Source organism: Antechinus flavipes, chromosome 4 (assembly GCF_016432865.1).
Source record: "Antechinus flavipes isolate AdamAnt ecotype Samford, QLD, Australia chromosome 4, AdamAnt_v2, whole genome shotgun sequence".
In the NCBI taxonomy this organism is placed as follows: Eukaryota; Metazoa; Chordata; class Mammalia; order Dasyuromorphia; family Dasyuridae; genus Antechinus; species Antechinus flavipes.
This window is the reverse complement of record NC_067401.1, coordinates 18,549,141-18,575,927: the sequence shown is the minus strand read 5'-3', so window position 1 is coordinate 18,575,927 and position 26,787 is coordinate 18,549,141. Positions and strand designations below refer to the sequence as shown.

Sequence of the window (26,787 nt, the reverse complement as noted above, 5' to 3'; positions counted from 1 at the left end):
TCCACTTTCCCACAAGCAGCTGCCCTGAATCCCACCTACCCCTTCTATCTCACCCTCTATATGTGTGTCTGCTGTCTTCTCCCATTAGAACATAAGCTCCAATTTGAGACACTGTCTCATTTCCTATTTCTGGTATGCCTAGTGCTTTGTCCAGGACCTGACACAGAGTTTAATAAATGCTCAATACTTCTCTATCAAAATTTGGGTGGAAATGCAAGATATGAGAGACTACTATATTAGATGTACCCAGATTAGGATAAGAATAAAAGTGTTCCAAGTATTGGCTATTCATTAATTCATGAAAATCAAGGCTCAAAAATACTTTTTAATTTGGCTTAAGAAACATTAAATTCAGACCTCCTGAAGTTGGTTTTTCTAGCTGTAAGTCTTCTCGTGTTGAATTGAGAAGTTCATGTCTGAAAGGTAAAAGGAAATAACTAATGAACAAGGGAAATTCACAAAATTGATAAGGCTTCTCCTATACATAGTTATATATTAATCCAGGGTGAGTGTGCTATCTATTCGCTATGCCATCTAACTGCCCTTCAGCAATATGTTTAAGTCATATTCTAACTATCTACTTTTTAGCCTTGTTTATTTTCACTAAATACCCCCTTAAAATCAGTTTGTACCAAATCAATCTATTTAGGTCAGAATTTGGATCAACTAAAGACAGACTTGTATGCCACATTACTTGTATGAACTGAAAATGAGATTTCATAGAAAAATTCCACCAGATAGATGGCCTTTGCTCTTTATAACAAAGAGATGATTCAGGCCAATTCCAATGGTCTTGTAATGGAGAGAGCAGTCTTCATCCAGAGAGAGGACCATGGGGACAGAATGTAGATCAAAATATAGTATTTTCCTTTTTTGTTGTTGTTGTTGTTTGCTTGCTTCCCCTGTTTCAGATCTTTTTTTTTTTTTTTTTTTTTTTTTTTTGTGCAGCATGATAAATGTGGAAATACGTGTAGAAGAAGTGATGTTTAAACTATATTGGATTACTTGCCATTGGGGGGCAGGGGGGAGAGGAGAGGAGGAAGAGAAGGAAAAATTTAGAATCCAAGGTTTTATAGGGATGAAAACTATCTTTACATGTTTTTTTTTTTTTTTTAAAGGCTATTATTAAACAAAACAAATAAAAAACATTATTTTTTAAAAAAAGAAAATTCTATCAGACCTTTAATCATTTCCATTAGAGATCACCCTTAAGCACCACAGGGAAGTGGTAAGCTTAACAAACCTTAAAGATGGTGAAGAAAGAACAAAGCATGAGATACTACTAATAGGAACTGATGAGGTTCAAAATGGTTTAAGGAAAAAAATGGAGCAGACAAGATCTATATCTCCATCATTAATGTACAAAAATCAGCCTTTTAGGCAAGAAAAACACACAGATCCATCTTTGTCCCAAGGAACATCTAAGCAAGGACTGGATTCCTCTGTATAAGAGCTTGACTAAGAAAGCCCTTTATATACATTACCATCAGGTTCAAGAGACGACTCAATGAAGTGAAGTGTACAAATAGTTTGATCCCTATTTTGCTGATAAACTGAGGAGAAAGCTCTAAATACGCAAAAGGCCTGGGATTTGAATCCAAGCCCTTCTAAAATACAGATTTAATTTTTTTCAACAATGATTTCAATAATCAACTATAACATGCATGTTACTGATTAAAAAGAAATATACAATTCCAGACAATTCTTACTTCTTAATCACAAACCGAATCCTTTCTTTTGCAAGCAATATCCTCTCCAGACGAGGAATTCCATAAGTAGATGGTCTTCGAAAAGGAATTCCTTCAGGCAGGCCTTCCACATACAAGTCCTCAACATGGGACTGGAAGAGGGGGTAAGGGATGGCCACCGGGCCTTTGGCTTTTATAGCTTGAGCTTTAGAGAAAAAGAGAGTCGGGTCAGAAGGTATAAATGCACAGTTGTCTAAAATCATTAAGAAGGAAGACACAAGTCTTTTGAAAATCAATCACTGTTGGGAGAAGATAGGCAGGCTGAGCCTATTTAATGCCAAATTATCAGTTTTAGTGGCTTTTATGCAAAAATAAGTGGTGTTCTGGAGTCAAGCAGATAAAGTCAAAGTTTTCTGCTGAAAATAAAGCACCAAGTAAATAGTATAGTTACCAAATGTATTTAAAACAAATGTATTGTTTTAAATGTATTTAAAATGCCATTACACATGAAGTCAATATGTAAATATAAACATTCACTTTAATTTTTAGATTTTTCCTTATTTTTACTTAGTGGGACAAAAGCAATAACCAATAGGGAAAAATAAAGATTGGGAGGATTGTTGAAGAAATGACTTAGCTGTTCATTAATTCAGAGTTTCATTTCAGACATTCAAGTACTAACAGATTCCATTTTATTATGAGGCCTGCTTATGCAAATAATAGTAAGCAGATTTTCAAGCTGAAATTAATCTATTAATGGTATTTTACTTTTAGATAATGTTTATTGTCAACAGTCAAATGCAAAAGAAAGATTTCTCTGATTAAAAAATGCTAAAATAAAGAAGACTGGCTGTGGAAACCACCAGCTGAGGAAGACGGCAAAATTCTTTGTTGCAGATTAACTGTTTCTTAGGTGTGAAGAAGACCCATAAAAAGACAGTAAGATGTTTGCATCCCTTCTTCCTTCAAAGACTCTCTCATATGAGCTTTCCTCATCTTCACCAGTCTTGTAGCTAATACGGGAAGCAGCCCATTTGCCAGTGACTGTAATAAAGACTCATCCCAATTCTCAGTTTTCAGCCCTGGGTGAGAGTGGTCCCAGCGCAAGGTAAAAAGCAATGGCCCAGGGCTGCCAGACAAATTACAGAGCCTACATAAAAATCAGTCTGGGTGGCTCAGACCCTCTTAAACTTCTCCCACTTTTTTTACACAACCCCGGGAACACAGGTACATGAAACAGGTCTACAAAGCAACATTTACTGACAATAAACCTTAAATTCAAGATTCAGTTAAGTGACCACAGTTTAAGAAGCTTTGACTTCAACGTACCATATTTTCTTTCAAACAATTCTTCAACTTGTTTTCGTAGATCAGTAATTCGAGCGTTCCATTTCTCTGAAAATAGAGAAACGTTTCATCAGAACAAGAGAGAACGAACCCCTAACCAAGTCTAGGAGACTAAGATGGCATCTCGTCTCCCTCAGATGGAAGGGGAGCCTGTGTGCTAATCCTGAAGAAATCATGACACCTCCTCAGCCTACAGATTTCTGCAGCATTTTCATATGGCTTCTATTTTTCTATAGGTGAAAAATGCACACAGAAAGGACTACGGCATTTGTACAATGTTTCAAAAGTCCACTTTCATGTGGCAATTAGAATTAGATTCCAATTTCCAAACTCCCAGGCCAGGTTTCTTTGTAATTAAGCCATGTGTTTCTTCCTGTGTTAATGTACTTAAAAATAAAAAAACTGATATGGCCTACTTGGCTAATACATAACAATTTCCAGTAAGAAAAGTAACAGGAAATATTTAAAATATTCTTCCTAAACTTGTGAAAATGCCAAGATCGTTTTTTAAAAATGCAAAAACATGCTATGCTAAGTACATGAATGCTTTCCCTTCAGTCACTTCGACAGGAATGTCATTTATCAAGAAGCAAAGCATTTGTTATTTAAAAATTAGAGACACAAAAAGCAGAAATTGTTTTTAAGTTGAATGGGACGATTGACTCCATTTAGAACAGTAACTTCAAAAAGATTTAGCTGCATGTAACATACCCAGAAAGAACCATGACATTTTTTGGCCACCATTACGGGCCTTACAATGCAAAATATACAAATTTAACAGCTGATGCTAACTAGGAGAAACCAACAGACTTGAGAATGGCTGTATTTTTACAACTCCATAATGCCTTTCTTTCCTTCACTACTAAATTTAAGCTAAATTCAAGTCATATAGAATAGTAATCCTAATAAAGACTGGTAAAGAACTAACAAGAAAAACTCTTACAATTTATATGTAAAATGTGCTTTTTAATAAAAGCAGATTTAGGCCAAGAATAATACTGGATTTTCAACATTGCTTGGAGAATCTTTTCTTAAAACATATTTCACTTCAAAGATTTATGCAAAGGTTACTACTTTGGGGCTATGTGTGCCTAATAAGGCAAATTGTCCAAAGATTACCATTTGAATGGAACAGGACAAAAGCCAAACCATTCCGGTAAATCACCACAGCTCCAGGCCACATTAAAGGAGTGGGGTTTCATCCAAAAGGAGAAGGTGCAATTGGGCAAAATCACCCTCTCAGGCTTCTTCACAGTGGTCTCCAGAGAAAGGGCCAGCTCTGGTTGCCATCACTAAGACTGATCAAGAACAAGAGGCTCCTCAGCCTTCAATCCCTCTCCCAGGTCAGATGTACAAATGCCTACACTCATTTCTACCTTAGATTTTCAAGACCTAATTTTTACTAGGTTGGCAACTGCCTTTTGGAGATCCCCAAATGCTTACAAAGCTTTTGTTGCCAGCAAGTGTGCTCCGACACATGGGGACCTTCTCCAGCCTCTACTGTGAAGGAATCCCAAAGATTACTCTGCACCAATAGCTTATTTTGAGTGGGTGGTTCAGAGAATTCTACATATGCTAAATTCGCTTTTTTCCCCACAGCCCAAATAAAGGACAAGAAATTAAAAGGAAAATCACATTCTAGTTTTAATGTAAAACTTACCGAAATTGAATTCCCTCACTTTTCTTTTTCCAGCATTGGCCGCCTCATTGACTGGCTCAGTGTTCTTTGGTTTCTTACTAGGTGGTGAATAGTCATCATCTTAAAAGGAAAAGGGAATAGTCATTGCTGGAAATGTCCAGAAATTTAGAAATCCAAGGATAATAAAAAGGGGTCCACACTTTAAAAACTATCAATCCATGAGAAAACATGCTACTTTTGAAGGTGTTTCAATGCAGTTTTAATTGCATTTTTATTTTTTATATTTCATAGGAATTTTTAGAAGCCCCCCCTCCCCCAAGTCTCCAATTCTCCTGCATTGGGATTATGAACTTTCAATAGTCACACATGGTCAAATCTAGTTTCCTGACAGTGGGCCCAAAAAAGGGTTACAAAAACACTGGATGACAATGACGAGCAACTAAAGCTAACATCAGTATTTTTTAGTCATCAAATGGAGCGCTGATGTACTAATGATTATTGGAATTACTGTTTTCTGAACAGATGAATTTTCTGAAGAGGCAGACCATAAAAGAAACCTTCTGGGAGAATGACCGATCTCATAACTTTTGCAGAGTAGAGTAACTTTAATAATAATCTTATCTAAGTGAATATCAGCAATTATTTTACTATTTCTCCATCACTTTTTTCTCATTTTAAAAACCACAAATGTTTTCCTACCATGCCAACGAATGCTCTACTTCAATGTTTAAATAGCTGGAGCTAAGCCCTTGTCCTTTAGAAGGCTCCAGTTCCTGTCCTACTGAGATGGGGGTTCACAATTTTATGAACCCCTGGCACAGTTCCTCATCCAGGCCTCAGGGATCCCTTTGCACTGTGAGGTCTACGGTTCCCAAGTTTACTTCAAAAAAGTCCCCTTTTGTGGATGGAGTTGGGGAAAGGCCAAGTACTCAGGAGAACCCACTGAGCTTTATACCAAATGGAATTGAAATACTTGGCCACAGCAGGTATATAAAGTGATTGACAACAGTTCTATGTGCTTGTACATAAAACATAACTACAAAACCAAATTTTCACTTTTGCAGACAAATAGAAGCAAATCTGTTAACTAGACTATAGTGGTATTTAATTGACCAAGGAAGTGATGAATATGGACTAAACAGAATAGATGTAAAAGAAGTTAGAAAGGCGTTCGGGGCAACTCTGCTCCACCAGTACCAGGACAAAAATATCATCCACAAATAAATTAAAAAGCCTCCGATTGGGACCTTCGGAGATGGGGAAAGCTCTCCATCTCTCTAAAGGTAATATATTCATTTTTTGGAGAGCTCTTTTTCTTATATTAAGCCTACCCGACCCACCAACTTCCAACTCCTGCCCCGCCCTGGGGCCCAAATAAAATAAATCTAATCTCAAGATCTCTGGATAGCCTTTCAAATGGCTGCCAGAAGGCAGGCCTCACCAAGTCCTTTCCCCTTCAGGTTTCTTTCTCAATAAAAGTTTCCAACTTGAAAGATGAAATAAAAGATGACCTCTAACATCACAGCAAGAGTTTCTGAATAGTAATTTCCCAAAGGAAATGATTGACATCGGATAGTACTGTTAACTTCTAGGAGTAGGTCACCTGGGACCTGGGGGCAGGGTTGTCTCCCCTACCCCATCCTCACCCTTCACTCTTCCTCTGGCCTCCCCAACTCTGTAGCTTCCTCCTCTCCAGGCAACTACCACACTCCCACAGAAAGGAATTACATACATTCCTCCCTACTCCCTTGCCCCTCAGCAATCTCAGATGAACAAAAGAATTTTTTGTAAATTCCCAGTTTGGTGGGTAAAAGAAAAGTTCACAGGAATCATAAATTAGCCAGATATTTCTTAAAAATCAATGAGACAAATTTTAAAATCACAATTCATCTCAACATTTAAAAGGGTCTTTTTACCTAATCTAAAATTCCTCTCACCTCTAAACTGTTAAAAAAATTTATAATTTAATGGTAACAATCTAAATTTTTATAAATCTAAAGTAACTTGATAGGAACGGGGCTTAGAGAGAATTAAAAGACATAAAATGGCTTATAGAGGGTTTAGAACTCCCAAAATGGTGGACTCTTAAGAAACACAAAGGACAGGAGGATCATGAAATGACAGTGGCAGGACAGCCCAAGGTCACCACAGAACTCTCCATTCAGGTTTAAATTTGCCCCAATTTGAGGTCAAGAAATTGCTCTGTGGGGAAGGAGCAGAGGAAGAATCTGGTGAGGGTTCCTTTCAACTTCTCTGAAAAAGACACTGTTTACTGGCCACTGAGTAAAGCCAGAGAAAAAGCAGGGCATGAGAACAACCATCTCTTCTACTTAGAGCTGTCCCCAAGTCTACCCCGCAGTGACATACTTTATCTCATTTAAAATACCCTGGGGAGGAATATGAGCTAAAGCAGACAGATTGTATTGAAAACAAACATTCAAGGATGACCTCAGACAAGATTGTATAAGAGTAACAGACATTTTCTTGGAAAAGGACAAGAGACCCAAAGTTCACACATGCTAGAATGGGAAGAAGATCTAAAAGAATGTGATAATGAAATGCCAAATGACATTTGGGGTGTTTAGGGCTAGGAGACAGGTTCCACCCACTAATTCTGGGAGTCCCCCAAAAGTCTCCTCATCTTACTGTTTTTCTGGGTTTCATCAGCTCCCATGGATTTGATTGTCACCTCTATGCTGATGATTCTCAATCTACTTTTCCAACCCAACTTCTTTCCCAGGTACACATCTCCAAATGTTCATTGAACTACAAATCCTGGAAACTGAATATTATCTTTCCCCCCACAATGATGGAGCATCATCATCCTTCCCAGTTACCCAAACTCACAACCTCGCCATCATTCTCTCTCACTTCCCCAGACCGCTCCTAATCAATCTGTTGTCAAGAGTCTACATCTCTCATTTACATCTGTTCATCTTCTGACATTGCTGCCAGCCTGGCACACATCTTCACCACCTCAACCTGGACTGTGGTACTAGGGAGGAAATGAAACCCCTGCATCCAGTCTTTCCAAGCCCGATCCGAGCTCCATCCCCTAGGAAAGTGATCTAAAGCACTTCTGATCCCATTTTCTCTCCCATTCCCCTTTCAATAAACTCCAGCAGTTTACTATTTGCTTCCAAGATCAAATCTAAAAATCCTCTATTGGATGTTTAAAGCATTTTCTGCTGTACTGGAATCCTTTGCCCCCTCCTCTCTTTCTCCTGGTCTCTTTAGTTACTTTTAAGACTCAACAAAAATCAAGGTATTTCCCAATTTCCTTAATGCTAGTTCCTTTCCTCAGTTGATTTCCTCCAATTTCTTAGTTCTTTATACACAGTTGTTGACATGATATCTCTCCCATTAGACTGGGAGCTCCTGGAGAGGAAGAACTGGTTTTTACCTTTCTTTGTATTTCTAAAGTGTTTAGCACAAGGCCAGGTACATTGCTTTAAAAACCCTGAATGTTGATTATATGACTTTTATATGGACAGGTGATTCATCTATAATTATCTTCTTGGACAGCTGGGAGAAGGGGTACAGAGAATAGAAATGACTGGCCCCTGGTCCAAGAGCTAGAGTTATGTCAAAGATGGGCACTGAGGCCAGGCCTTCTTGACTCCTTGGACAGCTCTGTTCACTAAATATTACTGCTCCAATCAAAGAGCAATTGAGTCTTCACTTGAGCTGTAAGCATTAGTCCAAAGTGAGCTGTCTATATTAAAATATAAAAGGCCACAATTCCCTTGATTTGGTAGTAGGCACAATCCCAACTTTTCCCTTAGAATGCGCATCAGCATGTCAAAGCAGGAATTGTTCAGGAACAAGAGGCTATCAAGAGGGTCCGCTCTCACCACATAGGGGACTAAGAAAATTTCACAACCCTTTCAGAAAGTCAGAAGCTGCTGATTTCTCTCTTGTATAAGCTTTCTAATAATGTACCAAAGGCCTGCATGACCTTTGCAATAATCAGATTCAGGTGTTTTGGGGGGTTTTTGTTTTTAATGACATCTGTGCTATATCTCAGGGTTGAGAACAGCATTTTGAAATGAGAAAAAAAATTGCACATTGCCACAAATTCTTCTAAGTCAAAAATATACTATCTTTAACTCTTGAGTAATGAAAACCATGGGTTCGGTCACTACAAAGTATTTCTCAGAATCAATTTTTTACTTTCAAAAAGGTAAGGGACAACAACAAAATGAAAATATGTTCCAAACTCCAAGTTTTCAGGCATGCATTTTTTACATTTATCCATATTCACAGATGAATGTTAAGAGACAAATTAAAACAGACCCTTCTAGTTGTTCTAAACAGATTTTTAGCATATTTTTAACTCAAATTTTCTACTCATTTTTTGTAAACAGTCGAAAGAACATCTTCATATTCTCAGGCCCCTCAAAAACTGATAACTATCATTCTGAGGTAAAATGTTTCTTAAAATCTTATTTTCTCAGCTTGTTCTAATCAAAGCTTCCTAGAAAGCCCTTCATAATGTCATAGAAATTTGGAGATGGGAATGAAAGAAACCATTACAGAGAGCATCATACTTGAGGCCAACCAAAAGAAGGGCTGCAGCCACAACTGTAATCACATGAGAGACCTGGGAAGTAACCTGAATCTCCAGACTTCTTCTCCAATTCGATTTCACCAAATGTGAAGAGAAAAAAAACTTTCTGATGAATGATTGCTGATTTTAAGTGTCATTGAGTTTACTTTATAATTTAAGACAGGGGCACAGAGCTACCAGGAACAAGGTAGGACCAACAGTTCATAGAGAAGAGTCTCCACTGACACTTACTAAAATCCTTAGTTCCAATTACCTTCCTTTAAAAAAAAAAAAAAAAAGTAGAAAAATAGAGGGATGGAAATAAAGTTATCTCAAGAAACAACTTCCCTAATTTCAAGATTACTCCAATAAATCTATAATTGGATCACAGCCAGGAAAGACTCTAGACTGTGATTCCAAACAAACATGTCTGTTCTGCCTTTGAGTCCATTTCTCTCCATAATGAAACTTCTGTCACAATACACTCATATTAGTAGAGCAAAAGATTTTTTTTCCCTTCCCATCATGTTATTCATATAAATTCTTCAAGATCATCTCAATACTATGTGTGACATAGAAACATCAAGTTATAATTAAAATGAAATGCAAAATGTAACATATGGTAGTGAAATATATTTGACATTGTAATCATTACAAAAATCAGTCAATATTAGCTTGTTCATTCATACTTTTCCTGCATCTTTCAAAAAAAATGGAAGATTTTTTTTCCACTGTAATTGCTTTCAAAGTCTGAAATCCTCTGAAATTCTCATTTTAAAAAAACCAACTGGCTGTGTCTTTCCTTGATTGTTCAGCAGCTGTAGAAACGACAAACACAGAATTCTCAGCAACTAACAACGAAATTATATCCATCCTAACTATGAACTACCACAAAAACCTTTCAGGATGAGGGTTGCCATATCATAAATACAGCAAATATGCTATCACATGCATCCTGTTCACTTATCTTGTCTTCCGTAGCAGAAGGAATATGGATGGAAACTACAACCAAACTCAATTCCTTTTTGCACACTTCCACTATTCAGAGTAGGAACAATGGGACTCCAACTGTTACTAGCTCCAATGAATGTGACACGACATCCTCCTCTTCAAGTTTTAACCAAACGAGTGGCTTCTTTCTAGCTAATTTGAGAAAGTGTGCTCTTCAGTATGACTGCACAGCTCTGACATGCTTAAAACCAACTGGCAGACTCAATTTTGAGAAGCTTATGACAAGGTGACTGAAGAATGCAGTCACTTTCCCCCCTATTTTAGGCAAATGCACTCTAGAAAGGCTGACCAATCACTGCAGGACTGGTGTCAGAGGTCCTCAGGGAGACAAGTCAAGACTTCAGCACACATCTGTCCCCACTAATGGAAAAATAAATCAACGGACACATTTTACTGACAGTGGCTTTGCATAAAGACAGTATATTGTTGACATCAACATTAAATGCATCTGATGAAGTTTCCAAATAAAAATTGGTGAAATCTCCCAAAAGGGTTTTTTTAAATGTTGAACTTATGAAATTAATAAGCTATTAGACTAGGATTTCTTTCTGAAATGTAACAGGCTTTAAAACATTCTAAGATTTTAAAGAACCAAATATTTTATGTCTAGAGCTAGGGCAGACTTTGTCTAAACAGTGTCTCATGCTAACATCAGCTGTATTTGATGGCAAGTGTCCAGAACCATTTTGCTTAGGTCAGCAACTTGGTCTGGCTGGCCAACGCCAACTCAAGGCCAGCACTGGGCCTTGGAAGAGGTCATTTTTAAAGATCAGTGAAATTCAGAGCTGTCACTTGGGTCACTACTGGTACTAACTGGACGTGAGACTGAGTAAACAACACAAGTGTTCTCGCCCGCTCATGACCAGCTAATTCAGGATTCGGCTAGCTCCTTCGGCTAGCTCCCACGGCCAGCTCTCTGGAGATGGAGAGCCTGTCACCAAAGACCCAGCCAGGCCCGATGAGGACGGCCAGGAGCCGTTTGTGGCCAGCTTCTGGGGAGTTGCACCTCCAGGGATGAGATCCAGGTTCTCCTCACCTACAGGGAAAGGCCGACAACAACGAACACAAAAGCTGAGAAATCACGTCAGGGTATGGAACACGAAGGCGCATGCGCTTCCGGACAGGCACACCCCCATATGGAATATGCAGAGACAACCAGCTCCTAGGAGGCTCACAAACTGAGCTGATCTCATGGGACAACAAACTCAACTCGTGACATCAATCAGACTACATCATACAGATCATAAACACTTGGACACCCACATATACTGTTTCAATCTTTAAGCATATGAATGGGACTCAGAAAAGTTTTTGCTTTTGTCTTCTATATAAACTTGGAAATAAAAACAAACATGTTTTAGGTCTTTTATACCAATATATGCATTTATAACATCAGTATAACAACACATTGATAGCCCAGGAAGATGGCAGCCATCAGTTTAAAAAACAAAACAAAACAAAACCAACTACTTACAGAAACAATAGCACTGCCACAAATCTAAGAACTCACTAATAGCTGGTGCCGAATATTAAGTTCCATTCTGAACACACGTATACACAAAGTAAGGTTTCAGCAAGTTCTAACAAATTCCTTTCTGGAGGACCTCATCCTTTCCCCAAGTAAGAGTTTGCAGTCCTTCTGTGGACTGGATGGCATCCCAAAAAGCCAGCTGTTCTCTTACTTCAAGAAGCTGAGGTCACAGCTTCTATTGACAGCGGTGACAGGAACCTCCTTGACATGTCTGCCTCCTCTCAGGTCAGTCTCCACATAGTAAAAGAATTAGGTCAATGGAGTTGTGCCTTTACCACCATTAAACCCAAAAGGCTTACCGATGCCTCGGATTATTAAAACAATAAACTAAAATGCACTCTATTATTCACCCCCCCTTTTTAAAAAAGATCAATCAGAAATGAAAAGGAGAATATAATTCAGATTTATTTTAAGTCCTTTCTTTTTTAAAAATACTAAATCAGTTTGTGGAATTTAAGCTAGTAAATCAAAATATGTGCCACTTGTAGGACTAGTTCAGCAATTTTGAAGTTCAAAAACTTTAAACTTTAAAAACTAGCAACACACATGTTTAATTAACCTCTATCAGTTTGCTTGCTATCTAGGAACGAGAGGAAGAGGGAGAGAAAAATTTTGGACTGCAAAGTTTTGTAAAGTGAATGCTGAAAACTATCATTGCATGTATTTGGAAAAATAAAATATTGTTTAAAAGTTGGCAATAGATTCAATTGGTCATAAATTAAAATTTTTGACACTGTTAGAAGAGTGAAAAGAAGAGATTGATGTGACAAGTAAGAAAGTGCCCAGAGTTGTAGGTATTGTAGCCCACACTCTGGGAACGCCCTAACTTGACTTGGGATGATGGTCACAGCTTATGGACACAGGACTGGGTTTTCCCCACCTTCGGTACCTGCCCATGGAGCCCTTTCTTTATAATTTTAAACAGCTGCTGTCCCACAGGAGCAGGCTCTACATAATAGGTGATTTCTCTTCCCCTCTATTATTTTCAGGATTCTCCTTCTTGACTCTTCCCCAAACCCTGAGTTCAGAGTTCTGGAGGGATCTCCCTGGTAATGGAATACACTCTCAGCTTCGGATTCCAGTAAACAAGGATATTTGTTGTTAAAGATCAAACCAAATATTAGCTGGAGGCTGATCACTAAGTGATAAATATTTTGGACACGGCAACACGCCAGAGTAATTTTTTTAAAAAAAGGAATGCCTTTTGGGTTTTTCTGGGCAGGGGAGACTGGCCTAGGATCACATGCTACTAAGTATCTGAGGCTAAATTTGAACTCAGATCCTTTAAATTACCAGTGTTCAATTCACTGAGCCATCTAGCTGCCCCAATGACAATATTAAAACTTGCTCTTAAATATAGGTATTTGTCAATAACTGCTTACCAATGCTTAAAATTTGTCTTTTTAATTATGAACCAAAGAGCTAATGACAATCTTTGAGGGGTGGTTGTGGTGGGGAGGAGACCAGAGCTGGATCTGAGATCCCCTGGGGTACTGAATTTCTGAGGAGGGAAGGTCTTTCTCTCTAAGGTAGCTACCAACTGTTTACTCTACTTACAGTCTTGGGTAGGGCAAAAGGTGGATCACAGCTAACTCCAAGGAGCAGACCCTGAGAGGAAACCTCCTTAATTCTGGGGAGCAGGGAGGGCATTTTGAAAGGCAAGAGAGCCTGTCATTGTGTACCATAAAGAACAAGAATATATCTAAGGTTCTCTGATAATATAATGTTAATTATACATTTTTCTTAACTACTTGTTAAATAAAGCAAAGACCCCCATCTGGCTAAGTTCCAAAGTAATAAGACTGTTTTTAATGATGGCTGGCTAAAACTTTCATTCAGACTGGTCGCCTTGAATCTGTCTAGATGAAGTGCAGTTTCACAGAATGTTAGAAGCATGCAGAACACAAAGCTGAACAGGGAATTCTGAGACCAGGAACAGTGGGTGTTAGGGGGAAAAGGAGACACCGAGGGAAACAATGTCATTTGGAGACAAAGCGCCTCATTGGTCACTTCAAACTCATGCACTGGAGCCTAGTCTAGGCAAGCCCCTGCCATCTGAGTCCATCCTTCTGGAATGCCGAGCCTCCTCAGCTGAGAACACAAAGACCACACCGGGTTTCTGCAGGCCCCCGAGTTGGGCACTTTTTCCTCAAAAGGCTCTCTCTGCCCAGTCATCAAAGCGCATGTACATGCACAAGCCCAGCCATGGGGACAGCACAACTGTTGTCACAGCCTCAACCTCCGTCAATTTGGCTCCAGGAACCCTTAGAGACCATTTACCAAATTACACAAAGATAATCATCTGTGCCAGAAAATGATGCACTCAAAGTGACTAATTTTTTTTTTTTAAATCACAAATCTTTTAAAGGGTACAGTAAGGTTTTTGAAAACTTCTCTGAGCTACAGCTATGAGTAATATTGCTTTAAAAGAACAAACATGGGGATTCATCTTATGAAGTAGACTAAGGAAAATATTACAAAATGGAGTTTGAAAGAGATATACATATACATCTCTCTCTCTCCTCACTAATTTAAAAATACTTGAGGGGGGCAAGAAAATTTCGAGAAAATCCATAGAGATTTTGCGTCTGCTGCAGTATTTGCAAAGGTTGCATGCAATCATTTAGTGAACAACCAAAATTTCTTCTTAGAAAAAGATCTCGGATTTCCCCCTTTTTACGCTACATTAAGAGATGGAATGATTCGGTGAAGTATAACCTAGTCATGTTTTGGGTTGTGGTTAGGATTTTGGCTTGTTCAAGGGATGGTTTCTTTTAGGTCCAACCTGTGGGCCAATGCCAATTTGCATGGCGTAGATATGAAAATCCCACAGCATTGGAGTGCACTTATGGCAGCCTGTGCTTAATCACACATACACACTTACAGAGTTAATTTTTTCCAAACATCCTCTAAAAAGAATGAGATGCATATTTCACAATGTGAACGTGACAGGTCTTCTATGGCTAGAGTCAAATTGTTGAATTAAGGCTTTTAGACAACTAACCTTCAATAGTCACCTCAACTTCAGGGTCCTCACTTGTTTCTGAAGGGGCATGCTGGGTAGAATCTTGAAAAAAATAAAATTCTAAAATGACATTCATTATTAAGCATTCTCCACATTTCCCAACATTTTCCAGACTTGATAATTCAAACAGCAGCCTTGCCTGACATTTTCATGTATTTTGTGCACACTACTCATAAAGTTAAAAAAAAAAAAAAAAAAAAAAAAGCCTTTTTAGAGGAATAATGGGGGAAGACGGGAAGCAGAGATTTTCAGATTCTAATAAATGAAGAGATGCCTTCATTAAGTCAGCAAATTTTTATTATTGTTTATATAGGAAGGAGATAATCGTAAGTATTTTCCCATTGTCACCACATGAATACTAGGGCTATAAAAACAAATCTTTCTACCTTGTGACTTGTTATTTTCCCTCTAGTCTTTCTTTCATAAAATAAGAATGATTTAATGTTATTCAACTTTTTTTTTATGGCAACACATTATAATGTCAAGAAAGAAGAATTATGACAAATACATGTAGTGCCTCTAGGGGGAAAAAAAGGCTTAAATAAATGACAGTAAAATAAATAGCATCAAGCAAAATGTTTAAGGACCCTGTGGATATTCCAGAGCATGACTAGTTAAATTCAGATGTATACAACTGCACTCCTCCGAAGAGAACTAAATACAAGTCAAATTCCATTATAATGAAATCCTGCCTATGCATAATGAGAGAGAACCTTTCCAGAAAGCCTATAAATGACAGTGAATGACAACATTCCGACACAATGAAATAACTTCGGTCCCCCACTTTAAGTTGATTATAATGGTATCTGACCTGTATGTTTCCCCCTCTGGGTCTACACTGGCGCGGTTTCCCTCAGGGTCAAAGTCTAGATACTTTCATACATTTAAGAACTTAACTTCCCCTCCCATGACCTCACTTGGCCATGTCCTTCTCGTTAACATGAAAGCACGTCAACAGGAAGAGCCTCAAACTACTTGAAGAAGGCGCCTCTTCCAAGTGGGTTCTCCCTGCCAAGGAGTTGGGCACTTTCCCCCAGAGGGTTGAGGAGTGTTGGAAGAAAGAGAAAAGAAAAACAAGGAAGCAAAAAAAGGTGAGGATGTCAGAGCAAAACTGGCCTCTTTGTCCAAAAATGAGTGACCCCACAGGCCCCGTTTTCTGGTGAGAAAATGCTTAAGAAAAATTGCAGTGAGTCGGAGACGGCTGCCAGCAATTGAGAACGAGCCTGGACGCCGCCTCTGGGAGGGAGAGGACCCACGGATGTCCAAGAAGAAACTCTCTCGACCAAAAAATTAAAACATATCATGAAGAGACTATCAGCAGCCTTGGAAAAGGCTCATCACTACGTTGTAAGCTCAAGAAATCAAACCAACTAAAGGGCCAAGAGAAAAAAGTGAGTAATTGAACTGTTCTCAAAGTGGTAAACTTCTCAATTGTTTATCTGACAAAGGACTTTTATGTCTCTGATATGTTCTTAAAGGTTGGGAAATCTCCTTTAATCATTTTGTCACTTACATTCAGAAATCATTCTACGATTACAGGAAGATCTAAACATGATGCAAAAGGCTGAAATATGGGGGAAAGGGTTCTTTCATTTAAACTGTCTTTTTTCCAAGAATTTTTAAATCCAAGCCTATCAGATATAAACAGTTCTGGTTTAGGTATGTCCCATTATAACTGGAAGATGAGCTAGGTGAGCAGGGACAACAACAGAAACATTAGAATCATCAACAAATTTCTACTTACCATTCATTAAGCTTTTCATTCCCAACTTGCTTAAGTGGTCCTATATTCTGTCCCCATTTAAGATCAGAATATTGACAGATTAGTTATGTGACCTGTACCACAGTCAACCAGAGATGCTAGAACTAGAGCTCAGCCTGTTGCTGAGCAGTCAGGCTGGAAAGCTACCTTTAGAGTCAAATCTTTGACATCTGAAGGCAAGGAAGTCTCAGGCAAATCATCAGGCAAAAACAAAAAACAAAAAAAATTTTTTAAAAATACAATTTTTTAAAAAAGCTTCTCATTTTTCTAACCTTCCACTGGTAATTCCATCTCTGTTCCTTCATTGCCCTCCGAAGAGTGATGGCTTCCTAAAATGAAAGTAAACACTCTATAATAAAGGGATTTAAAAAAAAAAAAAAAAAACCACTTCATACCCTAAAAATGCAGTTATAATTGCAATGCAAATGACTCAGAACCTGCATGCAACTTACATGTGGAACAAGTATCATCTGGTTTGTGTTTCAAAATTAAAATTTCCCTTTTTACTGCTATTGTGAAAAAATTTTATTAACTTTTTTTTTTTTTTTGGTCACTCATTCTCTACCTCCCCACCCCAAATAGGGAAAAAATTGCTTCTGGTTTGTGAGTTATAAAGACAAATTATTTTACTTTTTGATGGTAACTAAAACTAAGGCCAATTAATTACGAATCAATGCTATACTTTAAAACTATCACGTTTATATTCCTAAGAAACGAATATTCATCATCTGTCAAAAAAGAAGAAAAACAAACATCTTCTTCCTTTGCTCAGAGTGAATCCCAGATGGTAAAGTTTAGGGTTGCCATGTTTTCCTTTAGAGGTGCAAACCTTGCCTGGTATATTCTCACTCTCAAGGTCACAGAGGACATTGCTACCCATTGCAATTGCTACCCAACACTTTCATCAGTGACATGATCTGAACAAATATACACAGAACCCTCATGTACCTTAAGTGTAAATCACAGAAATGAAAGCAATGTCTTGTTCAAGGCTGAAATCAGGACTCTTGCCATCAGGAACAAATGATCTCAGTGATCCAACAGGGGAAATCAAAGAAGGAGTGAATAAATATAAGGAAAAACCCTTTGAGTCACCATCTTGGTCTATCCCCTTGGCTGTGCAGAGCCATCAGTCACGTCAAGGCACCATATGGCCCGGGTCATTTAGTCTAATGCCCTCACCTCTGCTTTCTGTTCTTGCTTCATTCTCAGAGCTATAGCCCTAGTCAGACACGCTTCTATATATGGACTGTGTACGTATGTCCGTTAGATAGGTGGGACTATGTATACATCTGTATCTGTGACTATGTATATAAATTGGGAAAGTCCAGTCTACTTCCCCTCTGATATTTTAGAACACTTGCAATTACCCCTCTTAACATCATGCTCCAAATCTGTTCATTTCTTCACATCTCATGTGATCCACAAGTGATTTCAATGCGAACTCCCCAAACATGTATTAGCTCTTTCCAACTCCTGATGCACAGGGGAGAGATGGGAAAGATACACGCCCACTAGATTCAAGTTTGTTTGAACTCTGACAAGTTAGTGACAAGTGAGATACTAGGTTTTTTGGAATGGGGATAGTACCTAATGATAAAGTTAAGAAGAGCAGAATGGGCTTTATAATGGGAAAGGAGGAAAAAAAATTCACATGTCAACTCTTTCCTTGCTTACCCTCACAGAATTATTATGAGGAAATAAATTAAGAAACAAAAATCTACTCTTGGCTCCTGTGAAAATAGGGCTCTCCTATAAGAGTCAAAAATCAAACACTTGAAAACGATAAAATATCTGATTATATGGAAACTTAACAATCAAGGTAATGATTTGTAGCTGATTTGAAACATTATAATTATCAATATTTACACTTCTAACAATACAAGTACCAGAGTTCCATCCACACCAATGTAGAATATAAGATATAGATATGTACATTCAAAAAGTGTGGCCCTTTATCCAGAAAGACTCATGAGGTTTTACCCTATGAAAAATTAGGATAATACGTTGAAAATACTGGTCCCATTCAAATTTATTTCTATATACCTGAAAAAAGTTCTAAGATGCTTCCTCAGTATAGACAAGCTTTATCAATAGTTAATCAAAATAAGTTCAATTTTTCCTTTTCAATTTAAGAAATTGTAAAAATTCAAATGGTAATATTATAGCACAGTTTATGCAATGTAGAAATTGAACATTAAAATATTAACACTGTTCTCTTTGAGAAACAGAAGAGAAAATATATACCTTGAAAAGGCTTCGAAAGGGGGAGTTTTTCATCAACACCACCAGTTTCAGAAGGGCCTGCTTTGGAATACAAAGATAATAACTTAAACTGTAATCCCAAAAAGTCTCTTCTGGATCATGTAAGTCAACAAATGCATGGTTTTTATGTGACACAATAGCCTTCTCATGAAGATAAAAGGCAAAACAAAAGAAAAATAAATGGATGCATGAATGATGTCAGTCCATTGAGTTATATTAATGGAACAAGTACATTCAGCCAAATTCATCCACAGAAACAGTTAAGACAATTTCTAAGTCCACACATTGTGACAATGAATGACAAGAAGACATATGGTGTGAATGGAAATGATACATAAAAGGATTCAACTAGATAGAGTTAGTTTAAATAAGGCCCAAGTTGATTAAAGCAAAACATTTTTTTCTCATGCAGATAACAGGAAGCAATAAAGTCAAACACAACACTGATTTATTCCTTCAAAATCTTAATCTTAAACAGCCCTAAGCAGATTGAAATGTTGATAATGTTAAGTGAAAAATCTCAAATGAATCAAAACATGTCAAACCAACAATAATATTGTTTCCTTTTCTAAAAACTATACCTTTTTTTGTAACGCAATGGACCAATTTCCTTTCAAGTGCCACCTTCTCAGAAAATACCTTTTAAATTTAAAGGACCCTTCACAAAATATATAAAATTCTCAGCATTCCACTTGTTTAAAACACCTACAAAAGTTATAATAAGGGACAACTAGTTGGTATAGTGGATAGAGCACCAGCCCTGAAGTCAGGAGGACCTGAGTTCAAATCTGACCTCAGACACTTAACACACTCCTAACTGTGCCCCTGGGTAAGTCACAATTCTAATTGCGCCTCAGGAAAAAATAAAATAAAATAAAAAGTTATAATAAACTAAAAGCCCTGGCTTTTAAAAGGCAGTTTTTTTTATTTTTGTTTTTCAACGAGGGGACAGGTAGAATGTTAGTAAAGAGTGTGGAGAACTGCCATGGTGGAACCCCTCTCCAGCAACAAAGATCAGCAACAACTCTATAACTTCATGCAAGGTTAAATGACTTGATTATGGTCCTTCAATTAGTGGCTGCCATAGAACTTAACCCAAGGTCTTCCCCTCCTGTGACCTTAGGGTTACAGTTAGAACTAGAAGAGTCCAGTTAGTCTAATCTTCTCAATTTTATAAATAAGCAGGGGTTCTTGGCTGGTGGCCACAGACCATAGACAAATTACAAAGAAGTCTGTGAACTTAAATGGGAGAAAAAAATCTTTACCTTTATTAATCTCCAACATGGAACATTTCCTCCAAATATTTAAAACCATTATTCTGAAGACTCCATAGATGTCACCAGACCCATGCTACCAAACAAGCTAAGATATTTAATAAAGCTTAGGGGGAGGGGAAGAAGCAACCTAAAAAAATTGTTAGCAAGCAACAACTGCTTCAAATGGAGGAAGACTCCGATTATCCCAAATCTTTTCTATTTGGAATTCATCTGGGGAAAACAAACAACCCAAGAGGTACAGAGAGAGAAGGGAAATGTAGACTATGAAGACAAGACTCAGAAAGTGCTTATTTAATGACTTAAGTTATCTCATTTGGTTTCCATGAAAAGTCAAGATTTTCTTTTGGTCTAATTCATCTCAAAAAAATGTTTATCCAAAGGTGGATACAAAGCTCCAACATAAGCAAAACCCACTGCTTATTCTCTTCCCCCATTTCTGACCCCTTTCTCCCACTTTCACCAGCACAAAATATTGTCAACCAGGGAAGGTTTCCAGGGACTTGACCGCTTTAGGGAGAATGCACCATAAGAGACAACAAGAATACTGAAGCATGCGAAGACATCTCAATTGATGCAAAGCGAAGTAAGCATGATGCCCCAGCAAGTGAAATGGAGAGAATAAAAGTTCTTAACACTGAAGATGACATAATGGCATGAAAATGCCCCTCCCAACTTTTTGGACAAGTGGAAGCTTATGTATTTGGAACTCTGCAGATGAGTGGGGGGAGTGGTTGGGCTTTTTTCATTTTTTTCTTTTATTCTTTGCTAAAAGATATGATGCTTAAGAGTGAAGAAAAAAGATGCATAACAAGAAAGAAAGGTGCTAAAGAATGTGCTAAAATAGTTTTTAAATTGGTATTAATTGAATGAAAGATTCTTTTGCAATCAAGATACATTTCAGAGGCAGCTAAGTGGCTCAGGGCCTAGAGTCAGGAAGAGCTGGGTTCAAATTCAGATTCAGACACTGACTAGCTGTGTGATCCTGGACAAAACAATCTCCACCTTAATCAAGCACATAGCTCGTGGCATTTTGTCCTTAGCCACAGATTTTCAAAACTGGTTCCAATTCTTGTCCTTGTTTAAGTGATTTATACTAGAGAAAATTTCTCTTTATTACACTAAGCTTGTTTTAAAGTTGAAGATCACTGAACTCTGTCTCATTTTGTGATTGTCTCCAATTATAAAGTATGTATTTAGAAGGTCACTACTAGAAAAATTTGGCAATACGTGCTGACATCTGGGTCGTGAACCAGATGAAAAAACGAGCCAGCTCCTAGTTCTCTGCAGCTTCCTCTTACTTTCACAGTGATTTCTGGCAGAGGCTGAAAAGAGAGAAAAGGAACAAACCCCCAGGTTCCTCCTTTGTCTGAAAGCTTCCATTTTTTGGTGCCCAAGTTTGGTGTAACAGTGGAGCTACAGAGAGCAGAGCCTGAAGTCAGTAAGATTCTTCTTCCAAGAATCCAAATCTCGCCTCAGGTGCCTCCTCACCGTGACCTGCCTGAATCACTTTAGCCTGTTTGCCTCAGTTCCTCCTCAAGTGTAAAATAATCTCCGGAAGGAAATGGCAAACCACCCCAGAAAACCCCCAAAGAATGAATCCCAGGTCCTGGTAAAGAACTTCTCAGTGAAGAAAGTTCAGGGTCTCTCCTCAGAGGCCAACAGGAATGGGGGGACTTGGAGGACAAAGGGCACAGAAGGCATTATGGTGCACTGCTCCCAGGATAAGCAAGGAACTGTGGGAGGGCCGAGTCTTTTTGGAAACAGGGAGACAGTTCCAACCTTAGTTGTTTGTAAAGAGCTTCAGGCGCCCCCAAATGCTCCATCAAAGGAGGTCACAGATTCCTGGCTTCTCCCTCTTTTGCGAAGGCCCGCTGGCAGGTAAAACGCAAAGGAGCCGTGGAAAGAATTTGTATGAGGGAGCTACTTATGGAAGGAGCAGTTTAAGATTTCTCTCATGAGACCCCAGTGCCTTCATCTACTGAAAGGAGCAACCCTGATTTTGCTCACAGAGTTTTGTCTGAAATGTATGAAGAGCTTAAGTACTGCACCATATGTACTTAGGCCTCCCGCTGTATGCTTTCCTGTCTGGTATAGAGTGGGAAATGCCATGACATTACTAAATGTGTGAAAAAGACATTATTAACTTATTGCTACACATAAAGTACATTTAAATACTGGGATCAAACTTACTTTCAAGATTAAATAGACCTTTAGTAAAATCAGAGCGAGACTTTTATAAGGCCAAAAAGAAAATTTCTATATTTGTAGCCAATATTCTTCTTGATCACAAAGATATAATGATTTAACAAAACCAACAGTTTACAAATCAGGAGTCGACCTTACTTTGTTTCAGAGATCCTTTTTTGGCAGTCAGGAAATAGATTCCTTCTCAAAATATGTTAAAGCCATAACAAAAAATACATAGGCTTTCAAAGACACCAAAGATTGATGATAATAAAAGTGTAATTTGTTTCCTTCCCTTCCCATCTGAGTTTATAGAATCTCTATCCAGAGTTATATTAGCTTCCCAGTATTATGCTTACACCCACTATTGCTTTGCCTTTCTGAAAACAGTTCATTCCACAATAACTTAGCAAACATCTACTCCATGTAAGGTATTGTAAAGAGCAGACCAGAGTTTACCCTCTACAGAGCTGACATTCTATTGGGAGGAAAAGCCCATCCACAAATAGGGAAAAGGCAATTCCTAAAAAAGGATGGAGTAGAAGGAATCCCGGAAAAGATTTTGGAAGGAGGGATATGAGTTAGATCCTGAAATAAGAAAGCAGTCTAAGGCAATGAAGAAGAGGAAAGGCAAGGATCCCAGGTCTACTCAAACCTAGGCCACCAAGAAGATGTGGTAACTGACTGGGCATAAAGGTTGAGGAAGAGGGAAGAATTTTTAAATAACTTTTGCTAATAAAGCAGAGAGTTGGCTATGTAATCCAAGTCAAAAGGACTGATAATATGTAAAAACCATCATATAATTTTTTTTTTTAAATTCTGCTTTGATTTATGAGAAAAAGGGCATCCCAAGAAGTAATAATCTCACAAAGCCACAGATATTTTTAAAAATCATTAACACCCTAAGGAACAAAAAAAGATATTTGCTTCATTATTATGTATACTCAAACTTCAATCTAAAATCAGAATCAGATAAATTTTTAACCAGGTAGAAATACAATTTTTTAGTAAAGATCACACCTTTCAAGTTGGAAGTTAGGTGACCACGACCACATTACTGGCATATCACAAAGCATAATTTTATGAGACTGGGATTCTCCATGGTCGTATCAGGACTGCTGGGGTTAGGGGTGGAAGGGAAGACTGAAAGACTGTTTTCAATAAGGAGGTACTAGGAATGACTGGACAACTAGCCCTGGATATACCGGCTGACTCCAAATCCAGTGTTCTTTCTACAAGAAGATCAAAGAAGAGGTGTTCGGATGACTAACACCAATGCAAGACCAAAGGTCACTCTGGACACGCGGGAGACAAGGCCGGAGGGAGCCGGGCCGTGGGGGAGTTCCACACCAGAGTGGGGGAGCCCACCGAGAGCCAAGCAGCTTCTCCGAGCTGGCCTTTGAGTGACTGCAGAACTTCCAGGCTAGAGGGGATCAGGAGACCCAGACTAATCAAAGAATGAGGGAAGAACAGTTTCAAAAGACAGTGACTGAACAATCGTGTCTAAGACTGCTCCGAATCAATGACAGAAATGAAAACACGCCTGTTCTCCCTCACAGGAAGAACACAGAGATAAAGAGATCAGGAGCCAACGTTGGCAGGAGAGAAACTGGCCCCAGAATTCTGACGGAGGAGATAAAAATGACCAGCCAGGTGTTTAATGGGCCTATAATCTAAGGAGGTCAAAGACATCAAGAGCCCAGACCTTCCCAGCAACAACCTGCCAACAAAATGGGTCCTCCGTGATTGAGGAAAAGCTGAACAAATCGTGGTCTATCAAGGCAATGACTATTATGCTGTTAAGAACTAGGGAATTCAGAGAAACTGGGAGGGCTTGTGCTGGAGAACTCACACAGGACGAGCTCACAAGGGGGTCAGAAAAGCTCAGCTCTGACACGGTGAGGTCATTTGGACAATCACCACCAGTAAGAGGCAGAAGCCCTCATCAGAACACCCTGGGTTACTGTAATGACCAATAAGGGCCCTGGGGAAGGGATGAGAAAGCCCCCTGCTCCTTGCAGTAAAGAGGATAGAGAAAGGATAGAGAATGTGCAAGAGTCGGTCCCATCCATGGTCATTTGGGTTTTTACTTAACTATTTTCTTTGGCAATAGGGAGAATTTGTCTCACGTTGGCAATGATGACTACGTGTGTTTATGAAAAGGAGAAATTTATATCAGCAATAATTGTTGGCAAAAACAAAAGGCCAATAAAATTTAGGTGATGGGGTCCAACACGGTCCGGAGTTTTGGGCAGAGGGAGGAAGTCATTAATTCTCCAACTACCTACCCTCTCCATCTTTGTGAAGATATGGTAGAAATAAATCTCCAGTGCCTCTTGCTATTCCACAGGGTATTACTTACCTATTGTAGTTGTTGATGTTACAAGTAATAACCTCTACTTTTTTGCTCAGGTCTTTCTCATTTCTAAAGCTTTCCTACTTAAATTCTATGATGACTGATACAAAGAATGCATATTATGATTATGAAACGTGTTTTATGAACACACAAAATAAGCACGGACAGAATTACAGTACAACCAAGAACACAGTACAGCAAGACATATTTATGCATGCATACCTGCAAAGTGTTAGCATTTTCAAAAGAAAGGAATTCATTAAAAAGTATAAATGAAGCACCCAAACTATAAACAATGGTTTATATTAGCATGTAAATACACTTGTAAATTTATTTAGTGAAAACCTTCCCAGCCAGCAATTTTCACCTGGGGATACTTCTGACTTTTTAACTAGCTTCAGGTTTTTTAAAAGATTAAGTGAGACTGGTTTGCTCCAGTTTATAAAATCAGAAAAGACAAATTATCAGTCTCCATGTGTCACCTACCCACGACCCAGCACACTCCATGTACCTAACTAGAGACTCCTCTTGGAAGCTTCAGCTGAACCTAGGAACTTAGGCTGACAAGCACATTTTCCCTAAGATCACAGCCCAACACTGATAATTATGACCCAGTCTCAACCTCTTACACCTGGCAGAATCACAGCACATTCTTGTACTTATTTCTCCACCCAAAATCAACCTTACACCTTCAACTAGAATGCTTTAAAAAAAAAAAAAAAAAAAACCCATAGAGGGCCGGCACAAAGCAAAACTCAGCCAGCACAGAGGATGAAAGATGGCTCCTGTCCAGGCTTTCCTGGGTTTCTAGTTAATTAAAGAACAGAAAGTTCTTCCTGTCTGCTGTGCAGGATTATTAAAGAAAGGTAAGAATTTTCACTCCCCAAATTATCAACCAAACAACTTCCAAAACATTTCTATCACATAACCTTTTTCCTTTTTTCACAGATTGTGTAAGATACTGCAAGAGGTAGAAAAAACCAAACATCCTCTTCTTTGATTATTTTTGGAGGGGAAATGCTCCCATTCCATTTGTTAGAGCCCTCACTCCAAAAAAGGGAAAATTAAATAAGATTGGACATGATAAAGAAAAGCAGCAAGCTCCAAAGAACTCGGAACACTCTTTGGAACCTCCAAGTTTCTCTGAACTAAATTTGCTTTTTTCTCCTCCTACCAGAACTGATAAAAACAAACAAAATTGTCTATTTTTGTAACTATTAATACCATAATGTTCTCTTCTGCTATTTTTCACCATATATTTCAGCTACATTACTGATTAAATCAGCCTCTTGTGAGCTAACCTCCCTTTATATAATTGCAACTGTGGGAAAATCCAAACTGAGCTACAAGATGGTTTTAAAAATCCAACCAGTTCCTAAAATTGAGACCAGCCTGTATCTGAAATTCGGAATACAAGTAACAAATAACCAAGTTTGGACAGTATATGCAGCACAACAATTAATCACATGCACCAAGTACAAACTGAGCTCATGAACTTCAAAAAATGTTAATAAGCAACTAATTTCTGAGGTTGCAGAACTTGAATAAGTTCACTGACTCCACAAGCATTTGATTAAGGCCAGCCACTGGGGGTGCAAAGAAAAAGGCTCATCCCTAGCTTCAAAAACCTCTGTTCTCTCATACCCAAGGTTATTCACGGGCAAATGTTATTAGAGGGACACAAACAATTTTAATGCAGAGAAATGTTAATTTTATTTAAATGGTTACCAAGCCAAGTCATTCCAAGGGTCGCTCCTGAAACATAAACAGCTTAGCACACGATCAGCTGGGAGATCTTGGACAGAAAAACCACCCCCACCCAGATCATCTCATAATACAACACCCTTTTAAAGGAAAACTTTCCAAAAACAGAAGGCTCTCGGCCAAGTAATATCTATAGCAATAAATGCACTCAGATCAACAGATCAACAGTCTACTCATTTCTAATCAATTCCTTCCCGATTCACGAAAGGAGCGATTAAATATAACAAAAACTGGGGCTTTGAACTAGCTTTTTATCTGTGCCCCAGATCTGTAGATGATGCAAGTTACAGCAGATGAAAGGACAGTGAAAATGTCTTTGGGGCCCGCTACAAAGGCATTTTAAGGAGAAACAAAGGCCCCCAGACTTGGCCCCCGAGTAGACAAAATGC

At 38.4% G+C, this 26,787-nt stretch overlaps 1 protein-coding gene across 18 annotated transcripts in view; it reads right to left on the bottom strand.

Annotated features, from left to right (window-relative positions):
• Positions 1-26,787, bottom strand: part of GTF2I (general transcription factor IIi) — an 86,436-nt gene that overhangs the window by 20,394 nt on the left and 39,255 nt on the right. For 8 of the 18 annotated variants that reach the window (XM_051991983.1, XM_051991978.1, XM_051991975.1 and 5 more), the window contains exons 10-16: positions 18,800-18,859; positions 16,825-16,881; positions 14,770-14,832; positions 4,696-4,794; positions 3,018-3,083; positions 1,710-1,893; positions 358-416 (exon numbers count right to left, since the gene is read on the bottom strand). In XM_051991983.1, the coding sequence (XP_051847943.1) occupies positions 358-416; positions 1,710-1,893; positions 3,018-3,083; positions 4,696-4,794; positions 14,770-14,832; positions 16,825-16,881; positions 18,800-18,859 (588 nt within the window). The remainder of the gene's footprint in view (positions 1-357; positions 417-1,709; positions 1,894-3,017; positions 3,084-4,695; positions 4,795-14,769; positions 14,833-16,824; positions 16,882-18,799; positions 18,860-26,787) is intronic. The other 10 variants (XM_051991984.1, XM_051991976.1, XM_051991986.1 and 7 more) reach the window with 6 other exon arrangements.